This window comes from Carica papaya, chromosome 9, assembly GCF_054855325.1.
Source record: "Carica papaya isolate Zhongbai chromosome 9, ASM5485532v1, whole genome shotgun sequence".
Taxonomy (NCBI): domain Eukaryota; kingdom Viridiplantae; phylum Streptophyta; class Magnoliopsida; order Brassicales; family Caricaceae; genus Carica; species Carica papaya.
The window spans coordinates 8626917-8648985 of NC_142317.1; the positions used below are offsets into that span (position 1 = coordinate 8626917).

General features: G+C 36.0%; 2 protein-coding genes across 3 annotated transcripts; both read right to left on the bottom strand.

The window, feature by feature from the left end:
- Positions 1 to 211: 211 nt before the first annotated feature.
- Positions 212 to 3677, bottom strand: LOC110823014 (uncharacterized). The gene is made up of 4 exons (XM_022053278.2): positions 3041 to 3677; positions 2866 to 2954; positions 1503 to 2711; positions 212 to 1369 (listed from the first exon to the last, which is right to left on the bottom strand). The coding sequence occupies exons 1-4, from the start codon at positions 3345 to 3347 to the stop codon at positions 668 to 670; spliced, it is 2307 nt and encodes a 768-aa protein (XP_021908970.2). The 5' UTR covers positions 3348 to 3677; the 3' UTR covers positions 212 to 667.
- Positions 3678 to 8166: 4489 nt separating this feature from the next.
- Positions 8167 to 20259, bottom strand: LOC110822974 (junctophilin-like protein). 2 transcript variants are annotated; one of them, XM_088210948.1, is made up of 9 exons: positions 20110 to 20259; positions 18909 to 18996; positions 18760 to 18791; positions 16792 to 16889; positions 16594 to 16676; positions 15970 to 16047; positions 15800 to 15898; positions 11279 to 11391; positions 8668 to 8788 (listed from the first exon to the last, which is right to left on the bottom strand). In XM_088210948.1, exons 1-8 carry the CDS (start codon positions 20145 to 20147, stop codon positions 11299 to 11301), a joined length of 609 nt encoding a protein of 202 aa, XP_088067074.1. In that variant the 5' UTR covers positions 20148 to 20259; the 3' UTR covers positions 8668 to 8788; positions 11279 to 11298. The 2 variants fall into 2 exon arrangements, with proteins under 2 accessions (XP_088067073.1, XP_088067074.1); XM_088210947.1 differs by lacking the exon at positions 11279 to 11391 and having other exon boundaries at positions 8167 to 8788; positions 20110 to 20258.
- Positions 20260 to 22069: the final 1810 nt, after the last annotated feature.

Sequence of the window (22069 nt, forward strand, 5' to 3'; positions counted from 1 at the left end):
CCATTCGACGACTACTCAAGAATTTGCCAAAGGTGGTTTGAAAATTCAAATTTCTAATTACATAGCTTTGTTTTCTTGCACTTAATTGAAACAAAAAAAATATGTACACAGACGATATTCCTTAATGTAATTAATAACCCAATGAGATGGGAGTGGTGGGGTGTAATTAATTTTGACTTTCAAAATCAAATTGAAAAATATCAAGTAATGATTAGAGAAAATCTAATTCGATTATATATAGAATTAAATGACGGAGAAACACATTGGGGATCATGATCCTCCGTTGAATACATGGGAGACAAACACTTCGCCACTGTTTATGTTATACATTAAATCGTTGGACCACCCTCTTTTTCTTTTTTTTTTTACTTACTTTTGACGAAAATATTATAATATATTTTTATATTTTATATACAAAGCCTGCCAATATGGGTCTTTTGAGAACCAATAGCAGAGCGAGTACGGACAAGTTCAACAGTCGTCTAGTCCACGTGGACGCCTCATGTCTCTTTACAAGTCCCAATCTGGGCCCCACCACAACCCCCCAACCGAATAGCATCTCGTCACGTGAATGACGACTTAGGCCATGTGACCCCTCTGCCCCCTGTCTTCCTCTCTCTCTCTCTCTCTCTCTCTCTCTCTCTCGCGTTCAAACGGTGCCGTTTCATTACCACACACAAACCCACAAATCCGCTGCCGTTTCGTGGACGAGCGTTTCTAGTATGTCCTTCTCTATCTCTGCCACGATTCCTTCGCCTTCTTCCTCAAACGCCACCGGGCCTTGCAGTTGTAGTGAGTGGTTTCGCGTCAAATCTCTGTCAATCAAAGCGTCAATGTCTTCGAGGACGCGACAATCCGCACATGGGAAGCTTCGAATCCTTGCACACAACATGTCGATGAGCTCTGACCCGATGTAGCAGTCACGTCGATCCACCGGGTTGGCCCATGGTTTTAGGTTCATGTAAGGCTTCAAGATCTCCACAAGAATCTCGTCCACTAAATGGAACAGTAACTTTCGGTTACAACGAAGACTCAACTGGGTTTTACCAGTGATCGCCAAGTGTTCGAGGTAATGAAAGATGGAGGGATCAAGAGGGTGGGAAGGAGAGAACAATCTGGCGAATGAGACGGGAGTATCTTTTCCCACACCTATTCGTCGTATTATTCTGGTTATGTAATCATGCTCTGCTCCGTGTGCGGCGGTCTTGGTGGTGGTATTAGGCGGGGAAATACTGATAGGGGTAGCGTAAAATCTGTCATGGCTGTTGTTATCTGGGACAATGAGCAGGCGCCTTGCTTCTTGTTTGTACGTTTGGCTCGCACTACTAGATAACTGTGAGGTCCGTTTCGATGCTTGAGCCTCCGTTACCTATAACGCATCCATAAATTTGATGTAATTAAATTCCTTGACCATGATCCATTCTTGAAACGAGCAAGTTGAAGAGTTAAAAAAGAAAATAAAATGGAGGAAAGTTAAAAATTACATTACAAAAATTTGGTACCTGTTTCTGAACTAGCTTTGTGGCAGGAGGAGAGGGATCTTTTTTGACAGGAAGAAGAGATATGGGGAGGGTGATGTTGAGGAGATCATTTGAGAATGGGGTTTTCCTGGATTTCTTGTCGGGAATAATAATGTTAGGTTTGTTGGGAGTTGAAGGACGAACAAAGGGCTCTTCCTGCTTGTTTCGGGCAATGTCTGTTGTTGGTAGAGGCTTTGCCAACCTTGAACCGAACCTTTCACTGTCTCCTTTCTTGCATTTCTTGATGGGTCTTTGCTGTTTTTTTTGTTGTTGATGCTCTTCTTGCACCACCGGTAGTACTAATTTAGCCCTTGTCGAAATCTTCACTGGCTCCGGCTGCGTACTCGCCTGCTGTAATGATGATGGTGGATGAATTACTTGTGGTTTTGGCTGATGAAAAGTTTGCTCTTTTATTGATGATGATGACGACGATGATGATGTGGTGTTGTTTGTTTGTTTGGTTTTGGACTCCAAAAATCTGAGTCTCGGTGAGCAAGAAGGTGCTGATTTGGCGGGGCTGGTGTCATGATGAGCCACATCAAGTACTCTGCTTGAAAACCTGGAGCTTTTCTTGGATTTTAATTGAGCGACAAGCTCTTGATGATCTCTGTTTTTGAGTGTGTTGGTTATGTCCATGCCAACTTTTCTGCTTACATTTTCTTTGACCTGCTTCACTATCTGCCTCGCATATTCTCTGGGGCTCCTGTTTTCATCTTCTTGCTTCAAGTCTTTCCTTCTCAAGGACGAGAATCGGGAGAACTCCAGCTCTTGATCACTCCCACACATGTTCTCTTTATTGAGTTGCAGAGAAAGACGATGTTCCACGTCTGATCTCCTAGCTGAAGATATTCTAGGTGTCTCAGGCAAAGAACGCGTGCCTATAATATCACCATCGATAGAGTTTCTGTGCCTGGTTATTTGCTTGCTATGTAGAGTTTGTCTGGCCCGTGAATGATTATTACAGTGGAGTATTGCATAAGGTTTTTGAAGATTTGGTGTCCCTAAATTTGAAGAAGAAGGAGATAGTGAAGGGTTATTATCTGGAAGAAGATCAAGACCCATGAGTCTTGCCAGCAAGTTTGGAGTCTTGCTTCCTCCTGGAGAACAGCTTATGATCTCTGAGGAAAATTCATTGTATGAAGCTGATGATCTGGTATCTCCTTCTCTAATTGTTTTGATTTGAATACCCATCTGGATTTTTTAAAAAAGGAATCAACTTTTAGCTGTTTAACGTATCATTATAATCATGATTGCTCACTTTTCAAAACAAATTAAGAAAAACTCTTAACGAACACTACAAATATGAACTTGAAAAAAAAAAGGGATAAAACGGTAATTAACTTACTGGGATATTCAAACTCTCTTCTTCCTTGTTGGCTGATGATAATGAAGCCTCTTCAGATAGTTCCAAGCTGTTTCTTGGTGCTTCTACACCTGCATTACACAACACCCACATCTATCTTTTATTTCAATAAATACACAAGTTAAACATTTATTTATCAGAGAGGAGAAGAGATTACCTTTGAGTGAAATGGGTTGTTCTTCTTGATCATGAAGAGGAAGCTGGGGAGAGGTGGGTTTCAATGGAGGAGGAGGAGAAGAAGGTTGGTGATGGTGGTGTAAAGGGAACTGGTAGTGATGAAAATCAAAGAAGTGAAACACAGCACTCATGCAACCAGAAGCTGTAGTAGCTGTTGTACTACTACAGCTTGAAGTACTGTAACCAGTAGTACTGCCTTTAACAGTGTGTTTATAACCTCCATTGCCACCTCTCTTGGAGCTGGAGGAGGATCTGTTACCACCACCCCAGTACCAGTCTCTACCCATTATATCAACTTAACGAAACAGTACGTAAATTAAAACCAAGCTCTTCTCTCTGCTATTCCAAACTTTTTTTTCTACGGAGGCAAGGAAGATTTTCTTCAAGATAAGCTTCTTCAACTATGAGATTCTTGATAACGACAGAAGCTTATAGCGCAGAAAGAGAGAGAGAGAGAGAGAGAGAAGCTGAAAAGCTTGTAGGAGAGATTCACCACAAGATAGAGAGAAAAAGCTCGTAAAGAAGAAAGGTGATAATGGTGGATTGAACAATGGAGAGAGGTGGATTTATGAAAGCATGATAATATATCAGAGATATTAATTAGTTTTTTTTTTTTGGGTGAAGGGAGAGGAATTTAAGTACAACAAAAGGTTGTTTTGTGGGTTTTGGTGTTATATGTATAGTTTCCCTTTTACATGTCTCTGTCTCTGTGTTTTTTATCTTTTATTTTTTTATATCTTGGCCTGGTGTATTATTATTACCCAAGCGTCATATGTGTATATATATATATATATATATATCTGCTTATCTCTGGGTTAATTTTTTAATTTTTAATCTGATATCTTTTCTTACTGCAGTCTACAGACACTCACTCCCAAGTTTTACCAGAGCAGGCAAAGACCATATCCTCCACTTTGGCGTTGGGAATTGAATGAGTAATGAATATGAAATTTTAATTTATTAAAAAATGGAGCAAATTACAAAAGGATGACGATATATATTACCCATCTGAGAGTTGCTCGATTCACAATGTGATTCCCACACCTCCTGGATTCTAAATGTATTAAAAAAATTTGAATAGAAAAGAAAAAGAAAAGCAAAATTAAAAATGGTATTTTACTGGGGATCTGCATTCATCACCCTCCTGTGCATGAAGTCTTTAATCTTGTAACATGCTTCATCCTCACCTCTGTATATCTATAGATTATTCTGTATATGATATATATATATATAGTAATTGTTGCATTAATTCAAACTTCTCTAATGGCATGAATACTTTAGTTTTCTTTTTTTTTTTTTTTGAATACTTTTAAAGACTTAGACCTTCATATCCTTTATATATTTGAATTTTATTCTATAGTCTTATCAACAAAAATCAAATTCAAGAGGGATTAGGATAAGTAAAGTAATTATTTGCTAATTGGACTAATTGCTGATGGTAATTTAAACTTTTTTCTTTTTCATAATATATATCTTGACTTTAGTTAAGTTCACGATTTTAACATAATGAAGTTTGGTTGTTTCTACAAATGTTAATAGAGATTTGCATAGTATATATTTCACTAACTTGTGCAAACATAACTTAGTCTCCCTTTTCTGCATTTGTCAAAAATATGATATATATATATATATTATACAATTTACTTCTTTTATATTTATTTTTCTTTTCATTTTCCATTACCCTTTGCTCCTTTCCACTCAATATTGAAGGAGACACTGGATATATTTTCAATTTGAATCTTTAAATTTAAACGTTCTTTTCAAATACGAGTTTAGAAATAACTTACTAGTATGATTTTAGTTTATACAATTAAAACTAAGAAACTATAATTTTTTTCACAAATTATTTAATCTCGACAATAATGACATTTTCTTTTTCATATAAAATATAAGTTCACGACCACACAGAAACAAAACCCAGAAAAAAAAGCCTATACTTTCAATTATTTATTTAACAACTTACACTTTTAGATTATAATTCTTCACCCAACGTTCTTTAACTTGATAAATTTTTCGGTTAATCTGGATTCCATCTGCAGCAAATTACAGTGTATAATTTAATGTAAGTTCCAATTTTAGACCATGCATAAATTGTAGCAGGGAGTTGATCACTAACTATTGCTGCATGCACTGAACTATATACATAGAAGAAAGTAAATGCTTCTGCAACCCTAGCTGGTGAAATGGAGAAGTAATCAATTACAATTAATACTGGGAAGCTCTTCTGTAAATTGTAAATTTATTATATGCTCATATTCACCATGACATGGTTGATTAGAACTACTTTGGTCCGCCTCAAATTTTGAATCACACTAAATATATTTTTCAAAATATTTTACTTTTTAGTATTCTTTCTTTACATATATATATGTAATAAAACTATATTTCCTATCTTACTGTTAGACCCAATTTATAATTTTCAATCCTGAAAAATGAAATTTTAGTTTGTAATTTGAATGTGGATTCAACAAACAAATAAGAAGCAAAATTATATCACATGTTGAAGACGAATAGAATATCTTTTCCCCAAATTATTAGGAAGCCATTAAATGTTGTGGAGAAACGTAATTTTCATAGCTACCTGGGGTGGGGGACCCTAATCAGGAAGGGCAGGGCTTATGGAAATGCAGAGGACAAAAAATTTACAGTCTTGAGATCCTATCCACTTAACTACTACAAATACTAATAAAATCCCAATTGACTGAGATTTGGGTTTGTCCTTCCTTGGGCCTAGTATGACACACTCCATCAAAGGGACCACTCTGCATCCATATATGCATGTATATACGCACACACACAGGTATCACATATATATATGTGTATAAACCTCGAGTATTATTGTTGCAAGTGGGTTCAAATTAAGTTGGAAGTCTTACAGTGATGATATGTTGTTAGGTCTGAATGTATATGCGTTATGCACATCATTCCAAGTGAGGATTTGGGAAGAAAACAAACAAAAATAAAATGTGGTCCTTGAATGATGGGAATAGGGCATGATGATGTCCGCTGTGTACTGGACCTATCTCATGTGGATGAGGCCAGATACAAACTTGGCATTGTTATTTTAAATGGAAACGTGACATGTCGATTATCAAATGTGTAATGCTATTATTTTTAGGGTTACCCATATGAATTATTTCATCCAAATATTGTCCTTATACTAATAATAATAACTATACACTCATGTGATATCAGAATTAAGATTCATGATATGATGACTTGTTTCCTTAAAAATAAATAAATAAATAAATAAAAAAGATATGATTACTTGTTTCTTAAAAAACAAAATGATATAATGATTTGTGATAGTTTTTGTTGGGTACCCATATGGATTATTAATTTGATTTATATGATGATGTATAGAAAAGTTAAAAGTCAAGATATGACAAACTTGTGTTTACAGCAAGAGGTGGTAAAAATATTTTTTTTTTAAAAAAAATAATAATAATTGAAGGGTTGAGATTTAATTTTAAAAGAACCCAAGTGGGAAAATCAATAAATAAATAAAACATCATTAAGACACTATAATTAGTGACTGTATTTTTTTACATCTGTGGCAAGAAATAGTCTTAGTGTTAGCTTCGTTCTATAAAATATAAAGTATTTTACGAAAGCTGTAATAAGCATGAGGTACATCATCAGGCCTGTTCGTTGAATGTCGGCATTCAAGACTGACGAATAGATGGTGGGGTGAGGAAATTGGAGGAGACTAAAATGTGGGTAAATGTGATATTGGCTTGTTTTAAGCTGATCTGACCGTGAACCCTAGTTTTTATTACAAGCAGAGAGTATAGATTTGGCTTATCGATGGTTTATAAAACGTACCTGTTGCTGGACCCAATCTCTTTATTACTTCAACTGCAGATCCTATTCCGCCTAAGCAGGTGAGTGATTCAATACTAAATCAGTCCCCTGCACCCACTGCGCATTTAATATTTGTACAATTTCCTCATAACCATTCTCTCTCTCTCTCTCTCTGTCTCTCTATATATATATATATATATTAAATCTCTCTTATTTACTTCATGTACGATTTCCCAGCTTCGAGGTTCGTCGGTGGTGTATCACTGCCTCAATCCTTCTGATTTCATTAACTTGATCACCCGTTTGAACTGTTGGTTTTCCTTTTCAAACTCTTGATAATTGATGTCAAAATGTAGACCCAAAAAGAAAGGGACAAATTTGTCGTAATGTGAAGATTTTGTTAAGTTAGAACATCACTATTGCTAAAGATAAAATCCCAATTTCCTAAATTTGAACTGCTTTTTCTATCCGTAAGTTATTGAGAAAAAATACATTCCATTGTAATGTTACTTTATACGTTTTCAGAGACTTACCAAGTTTAGGTAACAATAATGGTTTGGACTTTGAAATTGACGCATTCAAAATTTTGAAATTTGAACAGTGAGAATAATAAAGTGGCACCACAAACTAAAACATCATGACACGATATAAAGAAGAATTAGACAATCAATTTTTTCACGGTACAATCAAAATTTGTTGGAAAAATTAAACAGAAACAGACATGGATAACATACCAGCTACAGTCACCCACTCGAACTGCTATTAGGTCATCTTGCACAGTGAGTTCCCTGTTTACAAGGTCAAGACTTCGCACTATCCAGAATTTCCCAATCATATGCAAAGCACTTAAAATTCCAATCATAACTTCTGGACTGGCAAGTCAGTTTTGAAAAGCCATGTTCAATTGTTCGGCATCTCAGTTTCTCAAAAATGCAAATGAAAGAAATGCGTAATTATAGAGGAGAGTGAAACTAGATAATGGGCGAACAACTAGTAAGACATGAAAATGAAAACGTTACACATCTGATATTGCAAGGTAGGGCTTTATGCTCCCAGAGAAAGTGAGTAGAATGTATTTCTGAATCTTGTAACAATAATCCAAAAACCCAAATAGTGCTAAAAGCACCGTAACTTTTAGGATCATAATAACCCTCTTTACATTCTAGAAAAGCTTAAATTTCAATAGCTGCCATAGAAACTTTCAAGTAGTAAAATTACCAAAAATATATGCCAGCGCATTGGTTAAATCTGAATTAGCACCAAAATATCTTACCTCAAACAAGAATAGAAACCAAGGACAGGTTAACTAACCATAAGCCTTGCACATTGAATCCACCATCAGTGCGTCTATAGAGAGTTTCTACTAAATTCAAAATGTACATAACTTTTAATACAAACTAGCAGTTCCTAAAAGAATACGACTTCCCTTGAACCATGTCTGGTTTGAAAGATAATATTAGCGACAGACAAGTTCAAGGAAGCAAGGGAGGGAGCACTTTTCATACGAAACATCTATAGGCAATTGAAGGAATACAGGAAAAAAGATCACAAACCAAGTAACTGGTTAAAAATGGAAGAAAGAATATACCCTGTTATTGCCAATTTTGTTGCCACAACTGTTCAGTATAGAAAAAGAGTTTCTCAAGTGATACTTCTAATAAGTTCTACCATCCACATCAAACCCAGCTCCAGTCCAACCAGGTCCTGCTGGACCTCTACCCTTGGGCACAGCCCCAATTCCCCTACCTCTTCCTTGGTTATGACCTCTCTTCTTTCTTGCTTCTCCCTCACCTATTAGCTGTCTTTCGTGTCCGTTCATTACTGGGATATTTCCATCATTTCCTTGAGTAGGTATATTTTCTGTTGTTCTGGAACCAGGTTCTGTTTTGTGTTGCATTGCAGAAGTATCTATAGTCGTGCTAATCTGTGCAGGCAGGATCAAACATGAATTTACTATAATGTCATGCATTGTTTAGGCTTGTGCACATGTGAATAACTATACCATGTTAGGGAGAAAGATGCTAATATATCAGTTCACTGCATCAAAGGAGTTCTAGAAACTCCAAAACTGCAGCTACTTCCACACCCAAAGAATATAGCAGCTTGAAGATATCAGGATATTGACATACACATCACAGGCGTTTATGTTTGTGACTTCAGCTAAACCATAAAGGAACTTAATGAGTATGCAAAGTCCTCCTCAATTATGAACTTGGTGTGTGTTTGGTTGGAACTTGAAAGAAACCAGGCTAACAACTTAACAAGAAAAAATTCAGTCAATCTCGTCTGTCCTTCAGTAAGTTGTTTCACAGGTTAGCTGCAGTCACAGGTTAGCTGCAGTCACCAACATAAACTCCTCTTTAGCTGAATACATTTATCAATATGCCATATGGTTGAATTCAGTATAGCAGACCCAATGTTCAAAGCCAAAATCAAACGCATTCAACCATTAAGCCAGATCAATTTATAATCAACCTGGGAACAAGTAGTCTACCTACTTGGAAGAGATTGTGTTAAAATCATGGATGAACTCCAGCATTTTCTTACATTGCACTCATTTAACTTGTGTCAAATCAGGGGAAGTTTGGCAAAACTTATTATTATTATTCTTATTTTTTTTTTATCATGAGTCTATAAGCCATTTAATAGCATTTTAGACTCTGTTACATGTTTGATAAGTAACAAAGGGCTCATAAGTTGAACAACTTATATTATAAGCTCTTGAAAAAAAGTTTCAGAAAGTTGTGGATAGTTTTTATTTTAGAGAATTTATAACCTCTCAAAAACATAATAATGTTGATGAAGTAAAAGACAAAATTACTCTTACAATTTCAAAATTTTATCCCTATACAATCTATGGTATTCATCTTTTCAACGGTGTTTCTTTCAAAATTTGGATAGAAGTGATAGCTATATTCTGTCAAAGACGTGAATAAATTAATGTAACTTATAAGTTCGTGTTACTCAAGCAATTCAATAACTTATTTCCAAAAAATCTGTAATAATTTGTATGCTCTTGAAGAACTTAAGCTTTATAGTTTAGAGCTCCTGCATTTTAAGGTGAACTAAACACATAATCATTCATCTTTTAATTATACTTGCAGCATATTGTCAGGAGTCTTTGACATGTATTTCAGTAATGTGGCAGGTAGAAAAGGGTTGAAAGGTTTAGAGTAGATGATCTAGAAGGAATAAAAAAGAAAAGAAGAGAGTTATTCCAGAAAAAAAGAGAGAAGAGAAGAGAGAAGAAATAGAGAGTAGAGAAGAATAGGAGAAAGAAATCCGGTAATTTCACAAGGAATTGCTGAATAACAATAGATTTGATTCTGAATATTTTCATCCTACTGTCCCATCTAAGACTCAGGATAAGGAAAATGGGCTTAAGGGCAAAATGAACAAACCCTTGGTGTGCAAACACCGCGCAAGGGCAATCTGATGTGGCTTGTAGTCTAGGTTTGAGTAAGGAATAAAATGGATTGTCTAACACCTAGGATTTAGTTATGGATTCCCTTTTCTATCATAACTATTTTATTGTGTTTAGATTTTCTTTCCAGAGTCTACTAAAGAAATATGTTAGCTACATAGCCTGATTTCTTAGCTATGATGAATGTTATTAGAAATTTATCTAATTTAGCAGCTCCTGCCGAATTTCTCTCCTATAACTGGTGTACGTGTCAGGCTCATGATAATTTGATATTAGAAGCTCTATGATTCCAATGAGCCGCTTATGAATCACGATGGCCAAAACAAGGAAAAGGCTGTAATAAATGAACAACAAAAATAGCAGCAACTGGATGACAACATGCAAGAGGTGGTCCAAAAGCTGTAGGACTTTATGGCAGAGATGTATGAAATGCAGGGCCAGACTAAAGTGCATATTGACGAATGTTTAGAACAGCTCGTGGAGATGCTGCAGGGAGGACCGTGGCCTGGATAATCGACTATGCCAGTAAGTCATACTCTTCCCCACCAAAGCCAAGAATGGGGTATTCTTTCAACCCTAAAACAACATGAAGTTGGACAGAGTAGCGTACAAAATCCACAGTAACCCACTGGGGGTCCCCATGTTAACCAATGAACCTGGACCAGACACACTCTGAAATATTTTCAGGTGTTTATCATAGCTAAAGAGAACAAAGTAGAAACAGTCACCTTATACTAGGAGATCAGGCCGAAGTTTGGTTTTCACGGGTGGGCAAGCTCTCCTGGACAGGTAGATTGGGAAGATTTGGAGGGTTGGTAGGAATTGATATGGTGGAAGAATTTAATAAACTTGTGCAAGAGGATTCACTACCTAATTACCAGGAAAATTTGAGAAGATGAAGTCATTGATGCTTACTGAAAATCCTAGATTATCCAAGAGATATTTTATTCCTAACTTCATCAGTGGGTTGAGAGAAGAGTTGCAACTCACCTTGAGAATGCATAAACCTCTCACCCTAAACCATGCCTTTGTGCTGCATTTGTGGCAAAAACAATACGTGGAGGTGATAGACCGCCACAGATCAGTTGGCTACCAATCTTATCCTGCATATGCCGAAAAATACATTATTCACCGACCAGTCCCAGAATTTCTCTCTACCCACACCAACTTGTTCATGAAAAGCACCATAAGTTAAATACCACCTAAAAACTCTATAAAGCCGCGACCCACAATCCTCATGAATGCAAGCGCAGCAACTCATACTACCAGGGTGGAGAGAAATACTTTCGGAAGCGTCAATGGAAGATTAAAGCAGTTATGACAGTAGAGGAATGTGGAGGAAGAAGAGGAAGAAAAGAAAGAAAAAGAGAAGAACCAGGAAACTCTTGAGGACACAGGAACTCTTTCTTTGCAACCCACTGAAGACCTATCTACAAAGGGAATCGTGAGGATCAAATGATCACTAGAAAAGAGGCTGTCTTGATACTTCTGGATAGTGGGAGTTCTAACTCCTTTATGGATGCTCCTATAATAGAAGGACTGGAAAACAGAATAGTACATAACAGGTTTCTCGCGGTGTGGTGGCAAATGGTTATAAGGTGACAAGTAAAGAAAAATGCATTGGGGTGTAATAGAAAATGCAGAATTATGTGTTTATTATAACTTTAAAATCATTCAGTTGGGAGGTTATGATATAATATTAGGGGGTGGACTGGATGAGGATGTACAGGCCCATGGTTTTTAATTTTACGGAACCTAAAGTTAGCTTCAAAATAGAAAGGCAGCAAGTGACATTGCATAGGGTAAAGGTGTTAGATAGGTTAGTTAAATTGACGGGTGAAGGGCTGAACAAAATATGAAAAAAGGGAGGCGAACATAGTACAGGAACAGTTTACTGCCTTCAGTCCATGGAAAGCTCACCCACATACGTGCCTAATAGAAATGCAGCCTTGAAAAGGGACAACCAGATGGACCAAGTATTGTAGACTTCGGCCCATGCCATACCCTTTATGGTCGGGAGGTCTCGAATCAACTTAAGGCCCTAGCGATACCCTCACTTTCAAAAGCAGGAAATTGAACAAGTAAAAAATTGCTAGATGCTTCAATAATCTGCAATAGCCATTCTCTGTTATTACCATTGTTATCAGCAAGTGAAGGATCTAGTCGTGTTAGTGAAGAAAAATGATGGTACTTGGAGGTTTTGCGTTCATTATAGAGAGCTCAACAAAGTCACAGTTAAGGATAAGTACCGAATGCTAATTATTGATGATCTTGATGAGTTCTATGGGGCAAAAATGACTAAAGATCAGGGTATCACCATATCCGCGTGAAGGAGGAGAATGTCTATAAATCAACTTTTAGGACACATCATGGGCACTATGAATTCAGTGTTATGCCCCATTGGCTTAACCAATACACCGACCTCATTTCAGGCATTCATGAATCATATCTTTGAGGTGTATTTGGTGGCATTTGTCCTTATATTTTCTGATGATATTCTAGTGTACAACCCCTCTATGGAATAGCACAAACATTTGGAAAAGATGTTTACATTTCTTAAACAGTGACTTTATGCTAAGATATCTAAACATTACTTTGTCCAAGAGGAGATCAAATACTTGGGACACATTATTTACAAGCAAAGGGTCAGAACTGACCTCATGGGGTAATACCGGAGGTTTATCCAGAACTATAGTGTGATCAGCAAACTCTTAATAGACATGCTTAAGAAGGATGCTTTCATGTGGATTGAAAATTCAAAAAGGGCTTTTGAACAGTTGGAGAAAGCAATGACCAGGGTACTGGTGCTGTCGTTGCCTGATTTTCCAAACAATTTGTATTAGAAGCTTGATACTTGTGGGATGGGAATATGAGTAGCACTTATGTAGGAAAATCAACTGATCAACTACATCAGCAAAACTCAGTTGCAAATGTAATCAAATCCTATCTATATATGAGAAGGAGTTAATGGTCATCTTGTACACAGTAAGTAAATGGAGGCATTATCTTCAAGGAGCCACATTCATTATCAGAACAGATCAAAAGAGTAGCAAACATTTGTTGGAACAACGTTACTTCTATGCTACAGATAAGGGGAATTATCAAAATCTTGGGGTTAAATTATTTCATACAAGATAAGAGGAAAATTAAAAACAAGGTAGCAGATGCCTGATGTTGAAGAGATTGTGAGAATCCATAGAAACTGAGTAGGAGGTTAACTTGTCTACAGTGGCCACCGCGAGTTCACGTCTTTGTTTTCTGAAGTTATGGCAAGCTATCACAGTGATCCTTTCATAAAAGACTTGATGGCAGAATTAATGGTGAAGACAGATCCCAGATCCCATTTTAAACACAAGGCTGGAATATTAAGGTACAAGGGAAAACTGATGATTGGCCCATCAGAGAAATTTAGGCAAAAGTTGATACAGGGCTGTCATGACACAGCTGTAAGAGCCCATTTGGGGATCAAAGGGACTTGTGAGCAGCTAAACAACATTTTTGGCCTGACATGAAGAAGCAGGTCGCTGATCGGGTGTAGAGGTGTAAGATCTACAGAGGTGTAAGACAGAAAAATACCTATACCCAGGTTACTACAAACTCTTCCCCTCCCAAAACAGGCCTAGTCCCATGCATCCATGGTAGTGGTGGATCATTTTAGAAAATACACCCATTTTATAGTCTTGAAACATCCACTCACTGCTCCCAAGATTGCTCAAATATTCCTCGACGATGTTCATAAAATATATGGTACTGTTAAGGTGATAGCTTCATACCGTGATAAGGTCTTTACAAGCTTGTTTTAGAGGGAGATCATGAGACTTTTGGGAGCTACTCTACATGATAGTTCCACATACCACCTACAAACAAATGGGCAAATGAAGAGACTTAATCAACATTTGAAGTCTTATCTTTGCTGCACGACTCAGAAGAACCCCAGAGCTTGGTCCAGATGGATAAGTCTTGCAGAATGATGGTATAGCACTGCCCATCACTCCAGCATTAAGATGTCCCCATTCCAACCATTATATGGGTATCCCTAGCTACCTTGGTTGACACCGTGGAAATTGAAACCCCCTCAACCAAGTTGGAAACTTTTTAGAAGAGAGACAACAGATGAGTGTATTACTTAAGCAACAGTAGACAGAAGATGAGAACTAGATGAAGCAATATGCAGATTTGCACAAAACCGAGAGACAATTTAAGGAAAAAGACTTGGTACTTCTCAAACTACCACCTTATAGAAAACAGTGTCTGGAAAGAAGGAAGAATCATAAATTGTTCCCAAGGTTCTATGGTCCTTATAAAGTGGTGAGGAAGGCAAGTATGGTGGTCTATCGGCTTAAGTTGCCAGAACAAGTAAGGATACGCCCTGTTGAAGAGATGCCTGACACTGAGAATGATGGGAATTTATTGATTGAGCCTAAAGTCATTCTGCATAAGAGAACAGTTAACAAAGGAGGAAGACAGATGGAACAATTTTTAGTATAGTGGAAGGGACTGGAAGACATGATAGCACCTAAAAAGATGCTCATTATCTGAAACAGTAGTTCCCTCATATAAACCTTGGGCATAAGGTTTTTTCTCCAAGGGAAGGAACTGTCATGATTAAGACTCAAGATAAGGAAAATGAGCTTGAGGGTAGAGTAAACAAACCTTTACTCGTGTACAAACATTGTACAAGAGCAATTTGACATGGCTTGTAGTCCAAGTTTGAGTAACAACTAAAATGGATTGTTTGACACATAGAAATTAGTTACGGATTTCCTCTTTTGTAATAACCATTTTGTTGTGTTTAGATTTTCTTTCCAGCGTCTAATAGAGGCATATATTGGGTATGTAACTTGATTTATCAGATATGATGAATGTTATCGGAAATTTATTATCTCCTCTCTCATTCTTTCCATTTACTTCTTATTATCTCTCTTTTGTCTCACTATTCTTCTCATCTATTCCTTCATCTATGCTCACAACCTACACTGTTACTGGTGTACATGTCAAAGATTCCTGACACATACCTGAGAATCAAGTTACAATTTCCTTTATATTCTTTTACTTGAATTTTCGAAACAAACCCCAACGAAATTGTCACAGAAACAACTACAACAGAAAGGGAATTAAATAACTAAATTCTAGTGTTGTCGACCATTTATTTTGTTCATTTTTCTTTCAGACCTGGACCACTTGCCTCGTCATATTACCCTAGCCTGATGCTTGTAGACCAATAAGGGCTTAGGTACTCTGCTCCCGTTATCACCTTCTCCTTTTGCAATTAGGTTGTGACAGATATCATGAGTTTCAAGGGAAAAATGTTGGTGAATTGTAGCTGTGGACATGCTTATTGCCATAACAATTGGAGAGATCATCCAAACAGAGAAGTTTATACCATGTACAAACAACAAAACTCTAGCAGCCAAGCCATGGGGAATACAGAATCATCAAATTCTTAAGTGTTTTTCAAGCAACTAACTAAGCAGCTGAAAGAAGGGGAATATAACTGGAAAAAAAGCTTACTTGGGTCGAAGAAGTGGATGCTCTGCTTGGGTTCAAAGCTTCTATTCGCCTTTTTAATTCCTCAAGTCTAGCATACTGAAAATTACTACTTTCTTGAACCTATTAAGATAGCAATATCAAAGTTCTATTAATTGTAACTTTTGACATCCATCATTAGAGAAGATAAATACCAACTGGTTTAAGTCATCACAGAGCTTCTGCTTCATTTCTTCCTCTTCCTTCACAGCTTTTGATGCTGCTTCCAAAATCTGGAATATACATACATTATAGAAAAGAATTATCTGTCGGAATGAAGGAAAAAGACAACTAATGCATTAGGAATTGTGAAAAATCAAGTATATTTCATGGACATCCTTAGTAATCCAGAACTGCACGATTCTATGAACGGGAACCTCCTAAGATTCGAATGACATATAAAGAGAAAAATTTCAATTCCTGTTCTATTAAAAAAGAAGCCAGTCCAAACCAGAAACACATTAAACCCCATGCAAGTACATGGTGCACATGTGACGACTGACCCTTTCATATTACTTCCATCATTAGCCAAATGAATCTGATTCAGCACCAAATAATTAGAGATGGACTTCATAATGCACAATTACAAGTAGCTGCATAGTAAAAAAGCATAATCTACTTCTGTCTAGTGCAGAGCTGCAGCCAGGAAAAGGAGCCATCTGAGTGGATTGATTTATAAATATTACTTCTCTTAATAGGATATCTACAAATATGATTTGAGAATAAAACAATATATCGGATCAAAGGAAAACGTGAATCTGCAATCAAGAGGGACATACCTGCCGTGCTTGTTCTTCTTTCTGCTTCGCAATACGAACTCTTTCTGTTGATGCTTCTATTTTCTTTCTCAACAGTTCAAGCGCTTAAGGTATTCACCACACAAAAAGGAACAGCAATGTCACTCAACTATCCACATTAATGACTATTGGTTTCATAGAAAGCAACACGAGAAGTGTTGATGATGATGATTCACCAACCTGCCTTTTTAGGCCCAGCAGTGAGTTTCATTTCCAATGAAAGATTTGACAGCTCTCTTTCAACGTCTCGTATTTTAGAATAGTTTTCTTCAATGTATCTAAAAACATTTATAAAAAGGTTAGAGAAGAAAATATTCAGCAATTTAAACAAACAGAAGATAATCTTATAAACAAAACAAAACAAGACAAACTTTAAGGGTAATAGACAGCCACTTCAAGACTGAGTTCCTCAATCTAGAGCCATTTAAACATTTTAAGAATCAACCTATTAATTAATACTGATCTTACTTCTATATACTAGATTATAGGCAGAGCTTGAGTGCATTTCTACTTGAATTGCAAAATGTCAAGAGCTTTGGTTATTTCTCTGACGACTTGAGCAGTAATGAGAGAATTAGATAGCAGTTAGAGGGAAATAGAGGGAGGAAAGGGGAGAAATAGAGAGAAGTGAAGAGAATCAAGATAGAAGAGAGGGAATTTGAATCTGTTGAAGTTTGAATTTACTGATTCTAATAATAATATTCATAAAGCTACCCTAATGTCAAGTCTGCCTAAGTTAGTTAACAGTTCTAGCTAACTCGGCACACTCCCCCCCGCCCCCCCCCCCCTCCATCATTTTACACCCAATTCTCAAGATAATCATACTACAGCATCCTCACAATCTAAATCTAGGCCTTTGGTGCACTTCAAGGGCTTACTAGTACTGACATAGAAGCAATTTATAGAACAAGAGAGGACACACCAGCAATTACGTTATCACTTCAGCATCCATTAGGACCAAATTATTATTTCCAGGACTCCTGTAACACCTGCTTTAGCCACAAGTATCACCACATTTAGCACTCAAACACTACTTACATTTAGCACTGAGAAACTACTTCCACCAAAGCATGTACCTATATTATTCCATCATACTACAAGCCAGCCACCAACACTCAAACTACCAAATTGAATTAGCATATTCAGTGCACATAATAGTCACTACTGACCTCATTTAATGCCATCACATTCAAAAGACAACCACAAAAACCTTAATAGACCACTTAATTTGCAGCAACATTCATCACCTTGTAATCACGTACACCATGTTGATCAGGCTACACCACTCTTTTTATTAGTATGAAAATAAGTTACACCCATTTCCGTGTTGATTGCCAGCTTATTTGTCATCTAGCAAATGCAACTATTAATCTAATTTATGTATATCTCTACCGCACATCTTCTATTCATCGAGAAAGGGAGGAGATGGACATAAAGTGCAAATCACTATGAAAATAAAGAGGACGGACAAATCAAAGCTAAGCAAAATGTTAGCAGAAACCTACTACTGATGAAGGATGACACCCACTAGCACAAAAGTAAACCATCCTCAATTCGGATAAAAGGATAGCTTCAGAGCTATGCATGTCAACAGTCAAAAGATGTTCCACCATTGAGCATATTGTGCATACCTGGAAATTTTACATCTAATAATATAAGCATGATACATTCGACAAGAATTATCTACTGCACGAATTACAATCCTAAATAGAACAACTGTTTCTCCATCTAGACCCTCAAGTAAACATTCATTCACCTCGATCAGCTTCTAGGAAGAAGAGAAAAAGGGAATGAAGTAATCGAAGATAATCTTAAAAATTACAAGTTTCGATAGTTACAATGTTGCATACTTTGCATTTACCATGTTGCCATTTTGTTTTCCTCGCCAACCGAACACAAAATTATCAAAATGCTAGTTTAATTGTTTGGTAATAGATAACCATTAAGCACGTATCAAGAACTATCACGAAGAGAGCAATTAAGAAACCCGTCCACTCACACAAAACGAGTAAAAAATAAAATTGCACAGATAGACGCAAGGAATCATCAAACTCTACCAAAAGATACAGTCTACCAAAATAAATAATATAATCGAAAAAAACATGGTAACAAATCAAAACAGAAATTAAGTGAAGATCGAGAGCGTACTTCTTTAATTGCAGCTGTTCTTCCTCAATTATCTGACAGAATCAACAGAAAGTCAGATTCACATTCTCCTTTTTTAGGAAGAGAAACATGCAATTCTTCAACGGAAGAAAAATCAAAATTAAAAGGAAAAACATAGAGAAAAGAGAGACCTTCTCAGTGTAGGCAATAACAGGGGCTTCTCTAGCGAGGCCATCGGGTCCGATCTCAGGCAACAGGGAAGGATTTAGAGCCATTTTCCTTTGAATCGAAGCAGGCAGGATTCAGTAACTAAAACAAAACGCCTTTTATTAATCGCTCTGATAAAATTTTAGAGAGATGCCACCATTTTCAACATTATCATTGGAAGTCTATGGCGTTATTATCGTATCATTCGCTGGTAAAATGAAGGTAAACATTGGGTTTATCATTTATGTTTATCCCATGGATCTACTCTTCTGTTAAAGTTGACGATATATCGGGGAATCACCTTTCTTATCATAAAACCAAAAAAAGAAAGTTGACGATTATCAGAAACGCCGTAGAAAGTTTTCAAAATGTCTAATTTGCCCTCAGATCTCGCCAATCATCTCCATTTAATGAATCTTGCTCGTGCCAACCACGTCGACCTTGATTTGAGTTTGACAATTTGACTCAAATTTAATTATTTTTTGTAATACCCAAACAGTATATATATCTATATGTACAGAGAAAAAAAAAAAAAGAGAGGAAGACCAGCTGGTATCCAGCTGACACAAAAGAAAAAGAAAAAGAAAAAGAAATATATATATATATACACACACATATAAAAGAAAAAAAAAAGAAAAATAAAAAAAAAAAAAAGAATCCAAAGGTGAAATGAAATATATATATATACACACATATAAATGAAAAAAAAAAGAGAATTAAAGAAAAAAAAAAAAGAATCCAAAGGTGAAATCTAGGAGCAGAAGAAGAAAACATGTAACAATAATATATATATATATATATGTATATATATGTAATGAAAAAGCAGAGAAAGAAAGAAAGAAAAAAAAAGAAAGAGATGAGAGTCGCAATGAGAGAGAGAGATGACTGTGAGAGGAGAGGAAGGATCGAGTGGCGTAGACAGTTGAGAGAGAAGAGTTGCGCAGTGTTGCGCGACGACGCAGCTGAAAGAGAAAGAAAGAGGAGGAGAGTTGCGCGGGTTGTGTGACGCGGTGATGCTCGACTAGAAAAAGGAGAAGAAGAGAGAGAAGAATCATGGTCGGGTAGAGAGAGAAAGAGAGAGAGAGATAAAAGAAGAAGAAGAAGAAGAAGAAGAAGAAGAAGAAGAAGAAGAAATGAAGAAAGAAGAATGGGAAGAAAAAAGAGAAGAGAGCGCAGTAGACTTACCGGAAAAGAAGTTCTGTGTGTGCCGATGTGATGGCCATGGCGCGGCGGAAGAGAGTGGAAATAGTCGCGGTGAAGAAGAAAAAAAAAAGAAAATGAAAAATTAAAAAAAAAGAAAAAAAAAAGAGAAAAAAGAAAGAAAAAAAAAAGAAAGAAAAAAAAAAGAGAACAAAAAAGAAAAGAAAAAAAAAGGGAAGCACGGGACTAGATCTATTATTGGTACGTTGTACGCGTCAATGCGCATTGATCCCAACATCGACACGTGGCATTTTCGGTGACACGCACGTAGTAGCAGATGGTGACACTAGCAATTGGGATCGTGTGTCCCAAAGTAAAATCTATTACTGATTTTTGTTATATAATTTTTAAAATTATTCGTAAATTAATATGTATATTTTTCATTATAAACAAGAAAAATTACTCCAATAGTATCCGAATTTTCGAGATGATTATAGATTGAATCAGAAAAGATTCACAAAACTTTTTCGATCACACCATAAGTAAGAATTATATGTATTTCGTACGGAAACATAAATTATATATTTATTTAAATGTGTATATATATAATGCAATACGTGCAAATATTTAAATATGTGTAACGTAATATACATATAATTAATATGTCTAATTTGTATTTATTTGTGTTTATATAGTGTATATGTATATACATTATTACGCATGTGTGTGTATACATATAAAAATATACGATGAATGATATATAAACTGATAAAAACATAGTTGATAAGAATAGAGCTAATAAGAGTAAATGCGTGAATAAATATATATATGTTATACTGTGTGTGATTGTGTATACGTGTTTAAGTATGAATATATGCATATACTTCGGTAGAGATCGTGTGTGTGTGCGAATATAAATATATATTTTGCATGAGACATATAGTAAAGGTACATGTCTTTATTATAATATGTGTATGTATTAATATGTGCGTACACATGTTATGCGTGTGAAATGTACAACTAATGTATATACATGTAGAATTTGGATACACTGCACTTGCTGTGTGATTTAGTGTAGATATATGACACTATACTTGTTGTATGATCTAGTACAGTTGCATGAGAAATCTAAGTATCATATGCTTGTTGTGTGATCTGGTACAAGATGATTCAGAAAGTGGTTTGGAAAATGTATGACTCTGATATGTGTGATGATACTGTGTATTTTGTTTGTGTGTGTTTGTATTTAATTATGCATAGAAATTAAGATCTTAAGTATGCAATAAGTGAGTTAGAAATGAGAGAGATTTGAAAAGAGTGTGGAGTGTAAGGACCCTGTATACCTACTCGTTTAGTCTGAATCGAGGATTGGAGGGTATGTGTGTAGCTGAAGTTCAGCGAGTATGGTAAACCTGCACATGGATAGTATTTGAAACCTAGTCCAAACGTGGATATGTACTTGTGAGCATGGGTCACCTAGCAAACGTAATTGTTATGGCTAATGTGGGATTGTGTGTCCTATTTATGTGATGGGGGGGATCCTTTTCGCCTCTCATCGATGACGATATAAACGGCATCGTGTGATAAAACTTTAAATATGATATTAAGAGTGTATTGTGATATTTCAAATGTATGTGTGATATCCGAGTAGATATGTAATATTCGAATAGAGAAATATTACGAATAAAGAATGTGAATAATAAAGAAAGAATGATTTCAAAAATAATATTTAGGAATAAAAATAGAACATAATGAAAAATATTAAGATAAGTTTTCATTAATATTTGTTATATAATTTGATTGTGATGCTTTGTTTGATATTTTCTTGATTATAAATATTATTATATTTTATTTATTGTATGAATGTATGTACATAAGTTTTCGTTATAGAATATTTTTTCTTACTAAACTCGTGAAGCTCACCCCAATTCACCCCTTATGCAAATTAGAAGAAATCCAAGATTAATGGAAGATGATGAAGAAAACCTTGTTAGTTTTTATTTTA